Consider the following 20,248-nt stretch of genomic DNA (forward strand, 5'->3'; position numbering starts at 1 on the left):
AGGTTTGGATTTCAATGGGCACCAAAATACTTTGAAAAATCTGGCCCTTAGTTAGTTTAGGTGCCTACAGAGTTTAGTGGCAGCAGAACAGATGTTTGTGGATTGCAGTGGTGCCTAAAGCTGCCTAAATCTCATCCTGTGGTGCTAAATCCATTTGTGGATCTGGGCCTTGGTGACCAGCAGGGGTGAAAGTGAACCAGTAGGGGGCAGTACGGCATACCAGTAAGAACTGCATCGGCCCATACCTAGCCCACATTAAAGCACTGCCGCATCAGCACTTTAATGTCCTTGCCCCTTTTGCCTCCCCTGTAGGCAGCCCTGCTGGTAGGGTCCTTACCAGTAGGGCCACCTACAGGAGAGGCAAAAGGGGCAGAGACATTAAAGTACTGCTGCGGCAGTGCTTTAAGGACCATCCTTTGCTGTGGCAGTGATTTAATGTCCCTGCCCCTTCCCCCCCGACCCCGTCTGTCGACAGGTGTGGAGAGGGGCAGAGGGAGCAGCTGCCCTGTGGCCAGCAATTTAAAAGGGTCTGGGGTTCCGGCCGCTGCTACCACTGCCACAACAACAGCATCTGGAGCCATGGGCCCTTTAAATTAACATGGCGGGCCCAGGTGGCTGACCTTTAGCCCCATCCCTTCTGCCTGAGGCCCCACCCCTTCTGGGGGCCAGAGCCACCCTGGCCCCATACCAGTAAGTGTCCTGACTTACTTTTACCCCTGGTGACCAGACATCATTTTCACCTGCTCTGCTGCTACCGGTCCTATTATTTATTGAGAGCCTTATACAATGTGTCTGAGACAATCAGTGTGTTATTCCACTTTCAACATCCTTGCCATGAATCAGCCCCCTCCTTCCTGCCAGTGCAATGGCTTTAATTTCAGACTTTTTAAGCATTTTTTCTCATGAAAAGTGGGCTAGGATGAAGAAATTGGAAAACAGCCAGCCAAATGGCCTACTATATAGGGACCAATTCTACAAAGAAGAGTAGAATATGAATGTCTACTGCCTTACACTTTGCGTAGTCATTCACACCTCTGAATGAGACTATAAATGCTTAGGTCCTATTTCTCTGATTTATGCCTCTGATGTCAATGCAGTCATTTCTGATTTACAACAGAGTCTTTTAGAGAAGAACCAGGACCTATCATTTTATTCTGATAGCATTTTACATCTGCTTTGTCATTCTTCTGTACAGATGTAATCTATTACAGAAGACACAAGGTCATAGAAAATCATGCCCGCAAATACCATGGTTTATTTCAAACCTTGGCAAAAGCTTTCATATCTCTTTCCCAGATCTAGGCAAGCCATTTGCAATAAATACACATAATTAGAGGACAATCATGTACACATATAGTTTAACATACAATGATTTTACATACAGAACATCAACATTATTGTCCAAAATCAGATTTTCCAACAACATTTTTATTGTAAATTTGAGCTGAGATGAAAAAAATCTATGCATATTAATCTGAATTGTAGATAAGTTTTTGTAATTTTTCTCTGTGTGTTTCAAGCAGCTACAGAGACGAGCATCATTTCTGAATCTTTGGTGACTTTTTTGGCCAAAATGTTTAATTTCAAGTCCCCCCAAAATTGACAAAATGTTAACAACATTTTTGCATGTTTCATTTTGCAGTTTTTGGACACTAGTTAAACCGTTGTTGCCATTGTTGTCAATGGAGCTACCCCAAATTTGCATGGTTGTGTAACTGATATCAGAACAAGATCTGTGCCCAAATTACTTTCTGTGAGAAAATATTTTTCTCTTTATCCTGTCCCCCTACAGTCTCCTCAGAGCACCTTTTACTTCCTTGTTCCTCAGGAGATACATAAAGGGGTTCAAGGTTGGGGTGATGGTTGTGTATATGAGAGATAGCACTTTGTTGCTGTCTGGTGAGTCAGTGAACTTGGGTCCTAAATAGATCAGGCTAACATTCTTGTAATACATCACCACCATGAGATGTGAGGAGCAGATAGAGAAGGCTTTGTGTCTGCCTTCAGTCAATGCCATCTTTAAGACGGTGGAGATGATAAAGGTGTATGTAGCATAGTGCAGACTCACCCCTGCGGCGCCTCCTGCTGGATGTCCTCAGGAATTAGCTCTTAGACCCCGGCGCACCCTCTGCAGACCGGTGATCCACTTGCCATTGGCCCCCGTGTCCCTGCCAGGACCCCAGTGCCCTTATCTCAGGATTCTGCCTCCTGCAGTACCCCACAGTCTTTCTCTGGGTTTCCCCACCCCGAATTTTGGTATCATCCAAAATTTTTACAGTGTACTCTCTTTGCTATTATCTAAATCATTGATGAAGATATTGAACAAAACTAAACCCAGTACTGATCCCTGCAGGACCCCACTCATTATGCCCTTCTGGCATGATCTCAACTACTGATAACTATTCTTTGGGAATGGTCTTCCAAACAGTTGTGCATCCACCTCATAGTAGCTCCATCTAGGTTGTATTTTCCTAATTTGTTTATGAGAAGGTCATGTGAGACAGTATCAAAAGCTTTGATAAAGTCAGGACATACCACATTTACTGCTTCCCCCCATCGACAAGCCTTGTTACTCTGTCATTTAGTTTGACATGATTTGTTCTTGGTAGAGACAGTAACTTATCATCTTCCAGGTGTTTGAAGATTGATTGCTGGATTATTTGCTCCTTTATCTTTCCAAGTACTGAAGTTATGCTGACTGGTTTGTAGTTCCCCAGGTTTTCCTTACTCCTCTGTTTATAGATGGGCACTATATATGCCCCCTTCCAGTCTTGTGGAATCTCTCCCATCTTCTATGACTTTTCAAAGATAATCACTAATGGCTGAGATATCTCCTCAGTCAGTTCCTTGAGTATTCTAGCATGTATTTCATCAGTCCCTGCTCACTTGAAGCCCTCTTACTTGTGTAAGCAATTTTTAACGTGCTCTTTCCTTATTTTAGCCTCAGATCCTAACTCATGTATAGACCACGTTGAGATCCTCAAGTAGCAGGTGGTATGGATATGCAAATGTATATTCTTATTATTGAATCAAAGACATTCCTAAATAACTGTTGATAATTCAAATAAAAATGAATTGATTATTTTTTCATTATATCTGGACAAGAGATAAAATTGATTGCTTTTTTTTTAAATAAAGGCTCATAGAAAACTGGAGATAGTAAAGAAGGAGAGAGGAAAATATGAATATTGTTGTGGGGGAAGGGAATTAAACAATCTAAAATATGAAGAAACTTCCAGAGACTTGGAGTATGTGACTATATGACAACCAGACAATATAACAACTATGGATAGACATGTAGAGGCTTGTAAAGGAGAGTAGAGCTGATTGAAACATTTCAGATGAATGTTTTTGGTAAGAAAAGGCCGATTAAACAAAATCTGAATGTTCACCTGGAATGTTTTATTTTTATCTGTTTGGGAAATTCATATTGTGGGGGAAAATGATTTAATCTTTATCATTTTAACTATATCATATCATATGATATGATATCATATCACATAATTTTCAACTTATTAAACCCTCCTGACATTTTTACCTTATTGAAATGTTATATTTCAGAATATTTTGTTTCATTGAAAAATCTGCAGTGTTGACTTTTTGGCCTGATATGGGGTAAAACCAAATTCTGAAATTATTCATTTCTTCCAGGACAGAAATTAATTTGTTAGACTAGCCCTGAAAAAGATATAAGGCATTGTTCCTGTTCTTATTAGTGATAATAGTAATGATGAATAACTAGCCAGTTCTTTGAGCCCTTACTGATTACTATCTGAATTGTTCCTTGAGCAATTCCACAGAAACCAATGTGATTATTTATGGAACAAGGTCCCATTCAGGCTGAAAGTATTAAAATATGTCCCCTAATATTTATACAGCACCTTCCAACTCAGGTTCTCTGAGCAACTAACATCAGTTGTGCCAGCTTCACAACCTCTGGCTGTGGCAGGTCAGTATTTACCCCACTTTTGCAGATGGAGAAACTGAGGCACAGAGAGGCAAGAAGCGATTCTCCATCAATGTCCCACAGCTAGCTTGTGGTGGGAGCAGTAAGAGATTCTGGGTCTCATGAATTGCTTAGGTCTAAGCATAGAATTACCCCTATATATAGGATATATAGGAAATATATCCTATAGATATGAGAGTGTAACCCTCAGCAGAAACCCAGTGATATGACCGATCATACTACACAGATGGGGGCCATGTCTCTATGCAGAGACAGACAAGTTTTTTATTTCATGCACCCACTTCCATACTAAAGACAGATGTAAAAGTCTTCATGAATAAAGAGGCCGCAGAGCCCACAGCCCATACACCTTGGATTTCAGGAAAAAAAAAACAACATCCGTAAGGAGTCACTTAAAGCCAACCACTACAATCTAGAAAACTTTGCCACATGTGGTGACTTATTCATGTGCCTTTGCAGAATTGAGCCCTGGATAAATGTCTGATAAAGTAGACAGTCCTATCGCTAACACTTCTAGATCTCCAGAATCAGGAAGATATGTCTAAAATTAAAATGTAATTGGCAATGACTTAAATCAGTGTCTGAGATCTCTGAAAATCACGGAGAATTAAAAATAATTAAATAAAGATAACAATTAAAAAAAGAGGACAAATACTTCATCATTAGCAGTAATGCTACACAATTGCTTTCTACAAATAAAGTAATAAAACACAATACAAACTCTCAGTTGCCTTCAAGTTAATTATAAGATACTGGTTTCTTCCTTTATTGATTGCCAGACTCTGCCAGACATGGAACTATGTCTGTTTGATTTACAAGAGTGGTAGGTTCTGGTTTGCATTGATTGCAGGACACCTTTCCTTTCTTTCTTTCTTTCTTTCTTTCTTTCTTTCTTTCTTTCTTTCTTTCCTTGATCTGAGGTAATATCTATGAGTCCTGATCATGCATCAGGACCACATTGTTCTATTCTCTGGACAAAACCGGAGCAAAAAGACAACCCTTGTCCCATCCAACTTCCAGTATAATTACATCATATCCCAATCTGTATGGCTGTGGGAAGATTTTACATTATTAAATGGAGTCCTGGGGATGGCTAATGTCATTTCCAAAGAGGGGCACCTATGTAACTGCAGTTTTTTATTTCTTCAGGAAAGCAAGAAAATTACTCAGGGTCGATCCTCAGCCTGTGTACATTCTCTGCTACAGTTTAGAATTTATGTTGGGTTTCTGTACTCTAGTCCCAAAGGAGGGCTCATTACTTTCATTTAGAAGAGACTTGTGCTTTTGGAAGTGAAGAAATAAGTTTACTCACTATTCTCCCCATGTCCCTGGTTTTATTCGATTCAGACAGTAACTGTGTGTGTTGTTTGTAATGCCTCGGTACACACTTCACTAATTGAGCACCACCAGAATTCAGAGAAAAGTCCTGATTCTGTCTACATTATTTATGTACAGTACTGTCCACGGTTGCCCAATGAAATCAAGTAAATTTCTTGCATGGAGTAACCTACCTTAAGAAGATCAACTTGTTTGTTTTCAAGATCTTCATAGGGTAAGTTACATTTCTATGTATAGTCCTCTCCTATGTGTACCTCATTTTCACCATCCTGAGATATGCTCTGCAAAGTGGACTCTGAAATTTTTTCCACCTGTATGTCTCACTTGACCCTCGTCCTCCTATTCTGTGACACTCAAGTTGGGTCCATCTACAGCTTCTCGCTGAATAATGACAGGGTGTTGTCTGTGCTTTGCAACACAGTCACCTTTCATGCTGAAGCCATTGAGCTACACCCTGAAGAACAGGATGTGAAAGTGACACCGAGAAAAGTCTTGATGGGGAAATTGTATTTGCAATGAAATTGGAAATGTTTTTCTGATGGGCTTGTGAATATCTTTTCGGTGCTAAAAAACTCTCTTTTTTTCATTTCATTTTCTGCTCTGTGTTTAGTAGAAATGGTGAAAAAATTACGAACAATGAAGTTACTTTTATCAGGAGCTGCGTCAGGGTTTCTGGTACCCTAGGCAGAATTGGGGGGGGCATTTTGCACTCTCCCCACGGGGCGCGCGGGAGCTTCTGGTTCTGCTTCCGTCGCGCTGCTGAAGAAGGACCCTCCGCCGAAATGCTGCAGGCGACAGCGGCAGTCATTAAGCTGCTGCCGAAATGTCGGCAGAGGGTCCTTCTTCGGCAGCACAACGGGAGCGGAACCGGAAGCTCCAGTGCATCCTGTAGGGAGCGCGCAAAATGCTGCCCCCTAATCCTGGAGACCTAGGCAACTGCTTAGGGTTGCCTAATGGAAGCACCATCCCTGACTTTCATTTGGTAACTTCAAATGGACCTATTTTTGTATTTTTTGAGAAATTTTCTATTGTACGTTATAGTGTATTATTCATGCTCATTTTCTACAATTTTCATGAAATTTTGTTCAAAATCATTCTCAAAATGGTTAGCTTGCAGCACATGAACAATGTTTAATGTTTTCTAAAATTAGCTTTTTCAGCAACATATTTCATTGCATTTTTGACTTAAGATGAAAAGAAATCCATCCATATTCACATTAAATGTAGATGAGTTTTTGTGATTTTAATGTGTGTTTCAAGCAGCAGTATCTATGATCAACATTTCTGAAACTTTGATGCTTTTTTCTGGTCAAAATTTCTAATTTCAACCCCCCTAGAAAATTGACAAAATATTTTCAACATTTGTGAGCATTTCATTTTGCAGTCTTTGGACACTACATCAACTGTAGCAGTGAATGGCATTCACATCAAAGTAACTGCTCAAGATTTGTACAGTTGGATAACTGATCTCAGAACAAGACCTGTATCCCAATTATTTTCTTTGAGAAAATATTTTTCCTTTCAGCCCATCCCACAACAATCTCTGCACAGCCCCTTTCACCTCATTGTTCCTCAGGCTGTAGACTATAGGGTTCAAGATGGGAGTGATGGTTGTATACATCAGAGCCAGCACTTTGTTGCTGTCCGGTGAGTTAATGGACTTAGGTCTTAAATAGATCAGGCCACTGCTCCCGTAATACAGTGTCACCACAATGAGGTGTGAGGAGCAGGTAGAGAAAGCTTTGTGTCTGCCATCAGCTGAAGCCATCTTTAAGATGGTGGAGATAATAACAATGTAGGACACAAGGATGAGAAAAAATGGAGTGAAGTTCACCAGTATAGTAACTGTAAACAACTGCATTTCATATAAAGAGGTGTCAGTGCAAGAAAGCTTAATCAATGGGGGAATGTCACAGAAGAAATAGTTAATCTGATTGGACCCACAAAATGGCAAGGTGAAAACCCAGGCTGTCTGTACTAGGGACACCACATTACCCCAGAACCAAGAGAGAACTGTCAAGAAAAGGCATACCCTCCTGTTCATGATGAGCCTGTACCTCAGTGGGTTGCATATGGCCACATAGCGGTCGTATGCCATTGCAGCCAGAAGGAAGCACTCAGAGATTCCAAGGAAGAGCAGGAAGTACATTTGTGCAGCACAGCCCAAGTAGGAAATGCTCCTGTTGTCTGAAAGGAAGTCCACTAGCATCTTGGGGATGGTGACCGAGGTGTAGCAGATCTCCAGGAAGGATAAGACTCGGAGAAAGAAATACATAGGGGTTTGAAGGGCTGTGTCTATGGTGATGAGGATGATGAGCATGTTCCCCATCAGGGTAATAATGTAAATAAACAGATAGAGGGAGAACAGAGGCACCTGCAGGTCATGGTGGTTGGAAAATCCCAGTAGAATGAATTCAGTCACCGTAGTGAGGTTCCCCCTTCTTGATTCCTTTGTGTATTTCATCAATGGGAGACAATAAATACCTAGATATCATGTGAAGAAATGACCTACTGTGGGAAATAAAGATAAACAGTCAAAGGCACACATTCTCCAATGGACATTCTATGAGAGTTGGGGCCTATGTCCTCAAAGATATTTCAGTGACTCACTTCCATTGATTTCTATAGGAGTTAGGCAATACCTTTAAGGATCTGTACCTGGGTTCTTTACTGCCCCATGTGCATTTTTTTGGTGATGGTAATACAACATTCAGGTCTGTATATTTGCTTGAGATAGACTTTTAGGTTTTGTTTAGCCATTTGAATGTTGAGGTCTTTAAAACACAATTGTTTATGTCTTACTACCATGTGTGAGCAAAGAATAAAGACACCATATGTTGCTTCTGCCTAGCCAGTTGGTATTACAGCCCAATACGAAAATATAACGAATAGAGTTAAAGTGCTGCTGGGCATGGTGGGAGGTTGATATACAAATGTAGAATTACTTTCCCATGACAAGATCAAGATCGGTTTGGAGGGGTGAGGTGGATGGGCGGAGGTATAAGAAACACTAAAAGCCAAAGAAACGGTGACCCTGGCTGAAACAGAACCTTACTCTTTACCCCTCCCATGAAATAAAAAAGAGATGGTACTGAAGCCTCCAAACTCACCACCCTCCAAAAAAGAACATGACCATAAATTGTAAGGCAGTGGTCCCCAATCATTTTGTGGCCAGTAGCATATTCATATTTTCAGAAGAGTGTGGCAGGCACCAACAATTTTTCAAGGCTTATTTTGTATTTGTACATTAAATAATATGAAAAACATCATATTAAATATTACATAATGAATCCATAAGATAAACGATATTACATATGAATACATAAGATAAAAAAGATAATTTTACATGTAAAAGGTATTAATTAAATTATTTGGCAATTACTCTTTCACCTTACCATGTGAATTAGCTCTTTTTTATCTACCTGTAAGAAAAAATTAAGTAGTTTTTACAAAATAAATATTATAAACAGTTTTCCTCATATTTATTTTAAAAAAGTAAAACATTGTTGATCTGCTGGTCCAAATATATTTATTATTTTTACTTTAACATAGATAGCCAGTTATGGTTAATTAAAAATATTCTTTGTATTGTTACTGGTATCTGGATTTCAATAAACAAACAAACAAATATGAAAAAAGTTAAACACAAGTTAATCATACGTGATTATCAGCACTTAGTGGAAAATAGGTTTAATTAAGTCACGTGTTTTTTCTAATAGAGTCAATGTTATTTTTGGCACTGCATTTCTTCAGCCAATTTTTCTTAGTTGGGAGAGTAGGATGATATTCCTGTTCATAAGTAATTGTCAAGATGGGCATCTGTAAGCTGAGATCTGTATTTTGATTTTATGATGTGCATTGTTGAAAACAGAACTTCGCATAGATAAGTGAAACCGAAATAAGATTTTATTTTGTATACTTGGTTTTTTAAGACAGGAAACTTTTTTCGGTTAACTACTTTCCAAAAGTTTTTATATGTTGCACAGGATTTTAGAATAATATCATTTTGAAGGTCCAAAATCTCCAGTTCCACGTCTTCTGTTCTTACTTGAATGAGACTCACAATTGATGTAGCCATTTCTGTTACCTCTATTTGGCAAGTAAAAGGATTCACAAGAAAGGCAACTACAGGTTCAGTGGTGGTGAACTGTTGAAATCTCCTTTCAAATTGTTCCAGAAATGTTTGAATGCAGATAACAAATGGTGACGGGTTAAAATCACTGTCACATACCATTTTTTTCATACTTGGGAAACAGATGAGAGACTTTGTCTTCATATGTGACATCCACAAGATCAGTTTTGCTTTGAATGATTTTACAGAACCTATCATTTGAGCCACATGTTTGTCTTTTCCCTGGAGCTCAAGATTTAAAATGTTCAATTTGTCAGTGTGTCGGCAAGAAAAGCCAAGTCCATTAACCAGTTGGAGTCTTCTAGTTGCTCGAAGTTCTGATTTGTGGACTTCAGAAATTCTTTGATTTCTTCAATTAGTTTTAAAAAAACTTGCAAGGACGTTACCTTTGCTCAGCCATCGTACTTCTGTGTGCAAGATAAGATCAGATTGTTTATCATCAACATCTTCCAACAGGGACTTTAAAAGTCGGTGTTGCAAAGGTTTCGCTCAAAGAGAGTTAATAATTTTAATAACAACATTCATGATGTGTTGAAAAGAAAGAACTTTGATGCACAAAGCTTCTTGGTGGACAATGCAATGATAAGACATAAAGTTTGGAAAGGATTCATTCATCTTGCAGAGTGCAATGAATCTGTTGGCGCTGTCCATCATTGCTGGTGCCCCATCAGTGGTGATCGTAGACAGCTTGTGTAGTGGCATACTAATTGGTGTTGCGTATGATTTGAATAAATTATAGATGTCCTCACCCTTTGTTTGCCCTTTCATAGGCAATACTTTTACTCTTCTTTTATGGTGAATTCAATAAATATCATCCTCACCATAACTGCCAACTGTGCTGTATCCGATATATCTATCAATTCATCAAATTGCAGTGAAAACCAGTCACATATTTCCAAGTCATCCTTTAGCTGAGTTTGCATGTCTCTTGAAATTGCATGTATCCTCCTCGTAACTGTGTTGTTTGATAACTGCAAGTCTTGTATTGCCGACAAAATCTCACCCTTTTTAGGAAATCCTTGAAACAGGCAATCAGCACCAATCAAAAATGCTTCCTTCAACAATTCACCATCCTGAAAGCTTTTTTTCTTCTTTGCGAACAGATGAGCAATTTTAAAGGAAGCAATAGTAGCACATTTAGACTTTACCACTTGTCTAGTGAAAACAGATTTCTGGGCAGATAGAAGAAAATTAATCAACTCAAATCAAACCTTTCTCAACTCAGATTTAAGTGGATGGCTAATATCAAAAGACCATAATTAGTTTGGAAATGGTGTTCGACATTATGTTTTTTTGGCACTGTAACAGCACCCTCACACAATAAGCAAACACATTTCTCTTTTTCTTCAATAAAACAATGGGATTCTTCCCACTCTGCATTGAAATAATATACACTTTGTCTTTTATTTGAACCACTCATTTTATGGCAAAATGTTAAAAAAATAATAAATCGCAAAGCACAAGAAAACAGCAGTATCAGTGCAGCAGAAGAATACACACATACAGGACCAGCTCCAGGCACCAGTGCAGCAAGCATGAGCCTGGAGCAGCACATGCTACGAGGTGGCATTTCCTCCATTCTTGGGACAGCAGAATCGGGCACCACATTGGGGACCACTGTTGTAAGGAGTGGGAGCAGGGGTGTGCACTAGAGGTATAATTAAGCCTGCTTAGAAGGAGGAGGTGGGAAAAAGATCAAATAAAAGGTCCACAGGTGTTCAGAGATGTGGATTATGGTTGCTTGACAAACCCAGTAAACTTCACTGCCTGCACTTTGGACTGTGGCCGCCTGCTTTCTGTCTGCATTACAAGAGCCAAGGGAGGATGAGGGGAAGCCCTAATACTTTCGAAAACTTTTCCCCAAAGTCATTGAGGCAAATTCTTCCTTCCCTTCACCAAGTGCAAATCTCCTACAGGCTCCTTCCAAAATCCCAGTCTGGGTTGGCTGCCATTTCTGTATTCTAGATGTGGCCAGAAAATGAGAGAAAATGTATCAAGGGAAAGAATCACCTCCACAAAGTTCATTGTTTCTGTGTAAAAAATCTGGACTGCTTGGAATGTGCTTTTCAGACAGACAGACTCATAGACTCATAGATTTTAAGGTCAGAAAGGACCATTATGATAATCTAGTTTGGCCTCCTGCACAATGCAGGCCACACAATCTCACCCATCCACTTCTATAACAAACTCCTAACTTATGTCTGAGTTATTGAAGTCCTCAAATTTTGGTTTGAAGACCTCAAGCTGCAGAGAATCCCCCAGCAAGTGACCCGTGCTGCTCCATGCTGCCCCATGCTGCAGAGGAAGGTGAAAAACCTCCAGGGCCTCTACCAATCTGCCCTGGAGGAAAATTTCTTCCCAACCCCAAATATGGCAATCAGTTAAACCCTGAGCATGTAGGTAAGACTCACCAGCCGGCACCCAGAAAAGAATTCTCTGTAGTAACTCAGATCCCATCCCATCTAACATCCCATCACAGACCACATGGCATACTTAATTGCTGATAATCAAAGATCAATTGCCAAATGAATTGCCAAAATTACTCACAGACAGACCAATAGAAAGTCAGACAGACACACAGGAAGGCCAACAGAAAGCCAGATAAGTCAATAGGTAGATTGACCAATAGACTAATGGGTAGATGGATACATTTCACTGAACTATTTTGATTTTATCCTCTTTCTAATTCCTTTATCCATCCCATCTTCTTTCCTGCTACATTAAGTATGCACAGTGGTTGATTGTTGGTAATCAGGGCTGGTGCTTCCATTAGGCAAACCTAGGCAATCGTCTAAGGACCAGGATTCGGGGGGCGGCATTTTGCTCGCTCTCCACAAGGCGTGCGGGAGTTTTGGGTTCCACTCCCGTCGCACCACCGAAGAAGGACCCTCCGCCGATGAGTCATGGAAAACAGCGGCAGGCAATTGATCTACCGCCGACATTTCGAGAATGACTGCCGCTGTCACCTGCAGCATTTCAGAGAAGGGTCCTTCTTCGGCAGTGCAACATGAGCAGAATCAGAAGCTTCTACAATATGCCGCCCCTTCCTTTCCCCCGAATTCTGCCTAGGGCGCCAGAAACCCTGGCGCTGCTCCTGTTGGTAATAGTAAGAAATTGACTACACAATATTCTAATTGGCACACTGCATAGACTCTCAGGGGACACAGAAAAGCTACTTTGAAGTAGAGGGAGCTACACTGATTTGCACGATGAGTATTTTCCATCATCTCAGTGAATCCGAAAGAATAATACTGAGAGCCTGAAAAAAACAAACTTCCCTTTCAGCATGACTGGTGGAATTTTAATACACCTACAGTCTTCATACCAAAATGTCAGAGAAGATGGACATGCTGCTTCATTTCTTTTTGCCTTTGTGTCTCCACCTATAAAAAGGGATGATGATTTTTACTTATCCCTCAGTAGAGTTGTGGGGCTAATTTCATTAATGTTTATAGTACCCCTTGAGTTTCTGAAATGACTGTTCCTATGGAAATTCAAAATGACATTCTTATCATTGAATCAGAAATGTTCTCAAATAACTGTTGATCATTCAAATTCAAATAGAATTGATTATGGTTGAATAATATATGGACCAAAGCACATTTTGATTTTTTGGGGGAGTATGTTAAAGAAAGGGTAATAGAAAACCTAAGAGAGTACAAAGAGAGGTAAAAATCTGATTGTTTTTTGTTTGGGAAATGACTTAAAAGATCTAAACTATGAAGAACTTTCCAAAGACCTGGAGTATGTGACTGCAGGATTGTAAGGAAATGTGACTACTGTGCATAGAGAAATAGAGCAGGGTTTCTCAAACAAGGGTCGCCACTTCTGTAGGGAAAGCCCCTAGTGGGCTGGGCCAGTGTGTCTACCTGCTCCATCCGCAGGTCCGGCCAATCGTGTCTCCCACTGACCGCAGATTGCTACTCCGGGACAATGGGAGTTTCTGGAAGTGGCAGCCAGTAAGTCCCTCAGCCCGTGCCGCTTCCAGTAGCTCCCATTGGCCTGGAGAAGTGATCCGTGGCCAGTGGGCGCCGTGATTGGCTGGACCTGTGGTTGGGACAGGTAAACACACCAGCCTGGCCCACCAGGGGCTTTCCCTAAAGAAGTGGCGACCCCTGTTTGAGAAACCCTGTTTTACAAATAAAGTAATAAAATTTAATACAAACTCCTAGTTGCTTAAAGTTAATTATCAGGTACTGGTATATCTCTTTGCAATTACCACATTCTGCCGATACAGAACTATCTCTGTCTCATTTTCTCGAGTTGTATGTCCTGGTTTGCATTGCTTGTGGGACATGTTTTATTTATTTATTTATTTGAAATGCATTAATGCCTAGGAGTCCTGAGCATGGACCAAAACTCCATTATGTTATGCTCCTGACAAAGCCTGAACTAAAAACGACAGTCCTTGCCCCAAAGAACTTGCAGTCTAATTACATCATTTCCCAATCTTTATACCTGATGAAAGATTTTACATTACTATACAGAGCCCTACGGGTGGCTAATGTTGAGAACTTCCAAAGATGGGCACCTATTTAATTGCAGTTTTAAATTTCTGTAGGAAAGCCAGAAAAATAAATACTGAAGGGACCAATCCCAAGCAGGTGAAACTTCTTTCTTTGAAATGACACCACTTGAGAACCTCCCCCAGGTTTCTATACAGAGACAGTTCAAGTCATGGGAGCAAAAGCAACATGCCCTCAGATATGTTTTCAGTCTATGCAATAGTGAATGCCAACCAGAATGTAGCTAGATTCCAAATAATTTCCTCCTACCTCCAGCTCTCTCTGCTCAGCTCTCTGCAGAATGAATGTGCTGATATCTATGGTTTATTTCAGTCCCCTTATATGACCTTTGGGGTGGAATTATGCTGCAACCACTGTGCCCAATACACTGGGGGATTTATACCTGTGTATTCCCACTGTGTCTCTTTAACTGGGAGGAAAAACTCTGCAGTGAAAGGATTTTCAGTGGAAACTTTTGTCTTTTTTTTGCTTGAGAGTTCCTGGAGTTGATTCTCATTCACATTATAGGGATTTCATGTCGCTCTGTGAATGTAACAGAGCCTTGGGGTGGATGTCAATGTCATTTATGTCCATTTTCAGGCCCTTTTCACACTGCTAAAATGGTACAAAGCAGCCTTTGTGTCAGTGAGGCTCAGGTCAGCTAAACTGAATTCTACTCAAGGCTTCAGCTACACTAGAAGCTGGGGGAGTGGTGGCAGCACAGTCTAGCTGAATGAAGTATGTGCCCTTGGGGTCTGAGTGGCTTTGTACTTGAGGTGACTAGCACACGGCCACTTGCCACTGCCCATGCTACTGTGGCTACACTGCTATTTTTAGAATGCTAACTCAATGACAGATTAGCACAAATATGTGTCCACGGGCTGGGAATCACACCTGTAGCTCCAAGGGCAGACGTAGCCTAAATTACACAGGTGTGAATCTAGATTAGGGCCTCGCATTGCGAACCAATGAGTGTGATCCAGTGAGAGACACCTGTTGGCTTCACAGGGCTTCAGAGCTGGCCTTCAATGGAGAGCGCAAGTATAAAAGCTATGTGGAGTGCCATTTACTTGGTAGTGACTACCCATAGTGGGAAATATTACACCAGGGAGGTAATTGTCACAGATTCGTGAATTCCAAGGCCAGCGGGGGCTGTTGTGATCATTTAGTCTGAGTTTCTGTATAACCTGGACCAGAGAATTCTTCCAAAGTGATTTATCTTTAAACAACAGTGTACTTTAAAACAAAGCAAAGCAAAGCAAAGCATCCAGACTTATTTTCAAAATGGTCAGTGTCCTTGTCCTGCAAACACTCCTTACTGAACTTTGGCCTCATTATAGCAAAGCATTTTAGCACGTCTCACTTTAAACCTGTAAGTAGTTGCTTTAAAATCAATGGGGGTTTAACACATGCTCAAAATATGCCACTGAAGCATCAGCTGAAGGGTCATTGAATTCAGTGAGGCTACTCATGCTTAAAGCTCAACACACAATTTACCAACTCTGGGTAATAGTCCCCCTGTATATCTAGGTAATTCTGTGGTCTTCACCATTGTAATATAAGCACCTTCAGAATAATGAAGATTTTATGCTGACCACATCCTTGTGAGGGAAGTCAATATTATTACCAGACATAGGTGAAAAACAAGGTATGTTTGTGATGATATATTGCTTGAAACAGGCGGTGGTATAGTAGGGGAGTATGCTTCAGTTTTCTGCTTTCTCTTATTATTCATGACCACTGAACAATGAGGAAGAATAAGTGATGCATCCAGGGTCACCCAGGGAGTCTGTGGCTGAACCTGGAATGTAACCAGGTCTTCTGAATTTCACTCCCTTGCCTTTCGATTGATTGAAATATGAGGGTTCTCCACCATAACTTATTAAATGAAAGATAGGGACGAATACGAATATTTTAACCATTTTCCAACTGGGGAAAAGTTAGAAAAGAAGAACAAAATATTGGATAAAATCTCTTATGCACACTCTTTTTATAGTTTAAAGCAATAAAAGTATGTGATTAGCATATTGCCATTGAACATCAATGAGATTTGAGCACCTAAATGCCTCAAGCTCCTTTGGAAGCTGAGCCACAATTGATACACTGTAGAATGTTATTAGCTAAATTGGAAAAGTAAAACAAACATCATAAGCAAATCTTTGTCAAATTATGGACCAGTTGACACCCACCATGGCAAAGGAGGAACATTCCTTTCCGTTACAGCTGTGATTCGAATTCTGGAAGCACTAGGAATGTGTGTGCTGCTCTCATGTGAAATGTTGAGTTTCATGAGGGGCTCTGATCTGGGTGTAATTTCTCTTAAAATAACTGTTGCTTCTGCTCATCCTACCTGAAGGATCAATGCGATTTGGGAGGTAGGTGATCCTGAATTTGAGTGCTATGCCCTAGTGGCTCGGGGGGGGGAATGCATTGATTAAAGAGAGCAGCTACAAGCTATAGCCAAACAGATTTCCACACAGCTTCAGTTTCACCTTTGTTATCTTCTTTACCAGGAATCTAACTTTGGTGGGAACAGAGGTAGGCCAATGTGAACACTTTTGCTTATACTCTATGCTTATACTCTGAACATTGCTCCAAACTATGGCTTTGTTGACACAAGAAAGCTCCATTGGTTGAACTTCAATCATTTTCTTGCCTAAAACTTGTGCATAAGCCTCTATGGAACTCTTATTTCAGGTTAAAATTGTGAATTTAAGTTTAAATTAAGCCTTTGGCTAAAATGAAATAAGCCTGGCTTAAACCAAAATAAAAGTACCCACAAGCATTGATATTAGTTTACCCAAATCAGTCTGAATTCACAGCTGAGGTCAAAAAAGCATGCAACTATCTCTTGTGGACTAGTTCCAGTGGATGACTCCTTAATCTCATTTAGAAGACACTTGTTCTTTTGGAAGAAAAAAAATCAGGTTTCACTGCATTCTTCCTGTATCCCTTGGTGTATTTGATTCACACAATTGTCGTTAGATGTTGATAGATGTTTATCTGCATGTGTGTGTTCTCTCTGTGTGCCGCCCCAGTCCTGTGCAGACAGCTGGCATGGCAGACCTTGAGCAACCTGCCCAATGATGACAAGATCCGTTAAGGGATGAAGGCACCCAGCCTCTGTGAAGCATGGTACTAGTACCCGCAGACTCTACCAGACCACTAACACGTGTATGGTCATAACAATGGACCAGCTCAGTGAATGGTGGGACTTTCTGTTCCTACCTAGGCCAGACAATGATACTCCCTCTGAGATACATCTTTATACCATGATACAAACAAGTTTCATATTTCCTCTCTGGCATAGTTACTGCCCTTTGACGTGGCTAGTTATCACCCATTACTTTGTACATGTTGGTTCAAACAAAACATCTCTATTGTTTACTGTCATCCTGACCTTATCTTTAAGGAAGAGTCAGTGTTTTCCTGTTATCCTTGGAGAATGTTTTTATACTATCCTCTATATTGGGATGTTCTAGTACCACTTGATATTGGGATGTATTTGTGTGAGTACTCTGTGCATAGCACTTCTTAGGAATGTGTAATGCAACAATAACAGCCCTGTTCTTGCAGATTCTGTGAGCAGGTCCTGCCTCTTGCTCACAGCTTGTCTTTGCTTTATTCCAGTAAAGCTTTGACTTCTACTTTAGCCCAGGCCTCCAGCTTCATACCAGGCCTCTGATACAAGGGCTTATGTCTCAGGTTCTCTTCCTTCTCCAACAATAACTGTTTCTGTTATCTTCAGTGCCTGGATACACACTTTGCTGATTGAGCACCACTGGAACAGAAACAGAGGAAGGTCAAGATTTTGCCAACCTTATTTACGTTGAACAATATCTTATTCTTCAGGGTAGTCAATGAAATCAAGGAAGCTGGAGTTACACCTGCCTTTAGAAGATAATCTTGTTTGCCATTAGGATCTTCATAGGGTGGACCCCATTCCTGTGTATAGTCCGGTCCTATGTGTACATCATCTCCACCATCCTGAGATATGCTCTACGAAGTGGACTCTGAAACTTTTTCCCCCTACACATCTCACTTAACCATCCTCCTCCTGTTCTGCATCACCTATATTGGGCACATCTCCAGCTTCTTCCTTGATAATACAGGTTGTTGTCCATGTTTTATGACACACTGACCCCTCATGCTGAACCCATAGAAATACACCCTGAAGAACCAGTATGTGAAATTGCCATTGAGAAAAGTCTTGATGGGGAAATTGTATTTGCGATGAAATTGTCAATGCCTTTATGAAGGCTCTGTGAATATCACCTGGGAACTAAGGGACTCTCCTTTTCTTGTTTGGTTTTCTACTCTCTGTTTAGTAGAAATAGTGAAAAAAAATTACAACAACAATAACAACAAAAAAGAAATTAGCATCATTTGGTACCTTCAGAGGTTCTCATTTTTTTTTTTCATTTTTAGTGAAAGTTTGTATTTTACCTTATTATCTATTATTTACATTCATTTTCAACAATTTTACATGAACTTTTATTCAAAATCATTCTCAAAATGGTTAGCCTACAGCACATAAACACTGTTTTCCAAAATAAGATTTTTAAACAGAATTTTTTCATTGCAATTTTGAGCTGAGTTGAAAATAACCCATGCATTGCCATGTGAAATGTAAATGCATTTTTTGTGATTTTCCTCTTTTTGTTTCAAACAGCTACAAATATGATAATCATTTCTGAAACTTTGATGAAGTTCTTTAGCCAAAATTTATAATTTAAACTCAAACAAAAAATTGACAAATGTGTTTCATTCTGCAGTTTTTGGACACTAGTTCAGCTGTAACTATGAATACTACTGACTTCAAGGGAACTACTCAGGATTTGTACATTTGAGTTACTGATATCAGAACAAGAGCTGTGCTCAAATTACTTTCTACGAGAAAATATTTTTTCTCTTCATCCTGTCCCCCAGCAATCTCCTCAGAGCCTCTTTCACCTCCTTGTTCCTCAGGCTGTAGATAAAGGGGTTCAAGGTCGGGGTGATGGTTGTATATATCAGAGCCAGCACTTTGTTAGTGTCTAGTAAATGAATAGATTTAGGTCTTAAATAGATCAGGCCACAGCTCCCGTAATACAATGTCACCACAATGAGGTGTGAGGAACAGGTGGAGAAGGCTTTGTGTCTGCCTTCAGCTGATGCCATCTTTAAGATGGTGGAGATAATAAAGGTGTAGGACACAACGATGAGAGAAAATGGAGTGAAGATGACTAGTATAGCTGCTGTAAACAACTGCATTTCATACAGAGGGATATCAATACAAGAAAGCTTAATCAATGGGGGAATATCACAGAAGAAATAGTTAATCTGATTGGACCCACAAAATGGCAAGGTGAAAACCCAGGCTGTCTGTACTAGGGACACCACATTACCCCAGAACCAAGAGAGAACTGTCAAGAAAAGGCAAACTCTCCTGTTCATGATGAGCCTGTACCTCAGTGGGTTGCATATGGCCACATAGCGGTCGTATGCCATTGCAGCCAGAAGGAAGCACTCAGAGATTCCAAGGAAGAGAAGGAAGTACATTTGCGCAACACAGCCAGTGTAGGAAATGCCCCTGTTGTCTGAGAGGAAGTTCACCAGCATCTTGGGGACAGTGACTGAGGTATAGCAGATCTCCAGGAAGGATAAGATCCGGAGAAAGAAATACATGGGGGTGTGAAGGGCTGGGTCCATGGTGATGAGGATGATGAGGATGTTCCCCATCAGTGTAATGGTATAAATGGACAGATAGATGGAGAACAGAGGCACCTGAAGGTCATGGTGGTCGGACAATCCTAGTAGAATGAATTCAGTCACTGTGGTGAGGTTCCCCCTTCCTGATTCTTCTGCATAATTCATCTGTGGGAGACAATAAATACCCAGATATCATGTGAAGAAATGACCCACTTCAGAAAATAAGGAGAAAAGCTCAAAGGCACACATCGAAGTCAGGCTTTCAACTCCCATGGCCATTCCATGGGAGCTGGGGCTGAGATCATCAATGGTAATTTAGTGGATAACTTGCATTGATTTCTAGGGATTTTAGGAACTTAAATACTTTTAATGATCTGGACCTTGGTGCCTAACGTCCCCACATGACCTTGAAAATTTTCCTCAAAACTATAAGGGCTTCTTTTCCCTTCTCCCTAGGGCAAATTTCCTGTAGATGCCAATCTGGGTTAATTGGTATGTGTTCATTCTAGTTGTGGTCACAAAATGAGAAAAAAATGTCTCAAGGAAAAGAAACATCCCTCAAATGTGTAGTTTCTGTTGAAAAAATCAGAACTACCTTTAAAAGGCCCCTCAGTT

The 20,248-nt window shown here is 40.4% G+C and overlaps 2 protein-coding genes across 2 annotated transcripts; both read right to left on the reverse strand.

Moving 5' to 3' along the window:
- Positions 1–1,744: 1,744 nt before the first annotated feature.
- LOC115638219 (olfactory receptor 10A7-like) lies at positions 1,745–7,769 on the reverse strand. Its single transcript, XM_030539797.1, has 2 exons — positions 6,844–7,769; positions 1,745–1,778 (listed from the first exon to the last, which is right to left on the reverse strand). Exons 1-2 carry the CDS (start codon positions 7,767–7,769, stop codon positions 1,745–1,747), a joined length of 960 nt encoding a protein of 319 aa, XP_030395657.1.
- Positions 7,770–18,832: 11,063 nt separating this feature from the next.
- LOC115638385 (olfactory receptor 10A7-like) lies at positions 18,833–19,798 on the reverse strand. Its single transcript, XM_030539974.1, has one exon. It carries the CDS (start codon positions 19,796–19,798, stop codon positions 18,833–18,835), a length of 966 nt encoding a protein of 321 aa, XP_030395834.1.
- Positions 19,799–20,248: the final 450 nt, after the last annotated feature.

This window comes from Gopherus evgoodei, chromosome 21 (genome assembly GCF_007399415.2).
Source record: "Gopherus evgoodei ecotype Sinaloan lineage chromosome 21, rGopEvg1_v1.p, whole genome shotgun sequence".
Classification (NCBI taxonomy): Eukaryota; Metazoa; Chordata; order Testudines; family Testudinidae; genus Gopherus; species Gopherus evgoodei.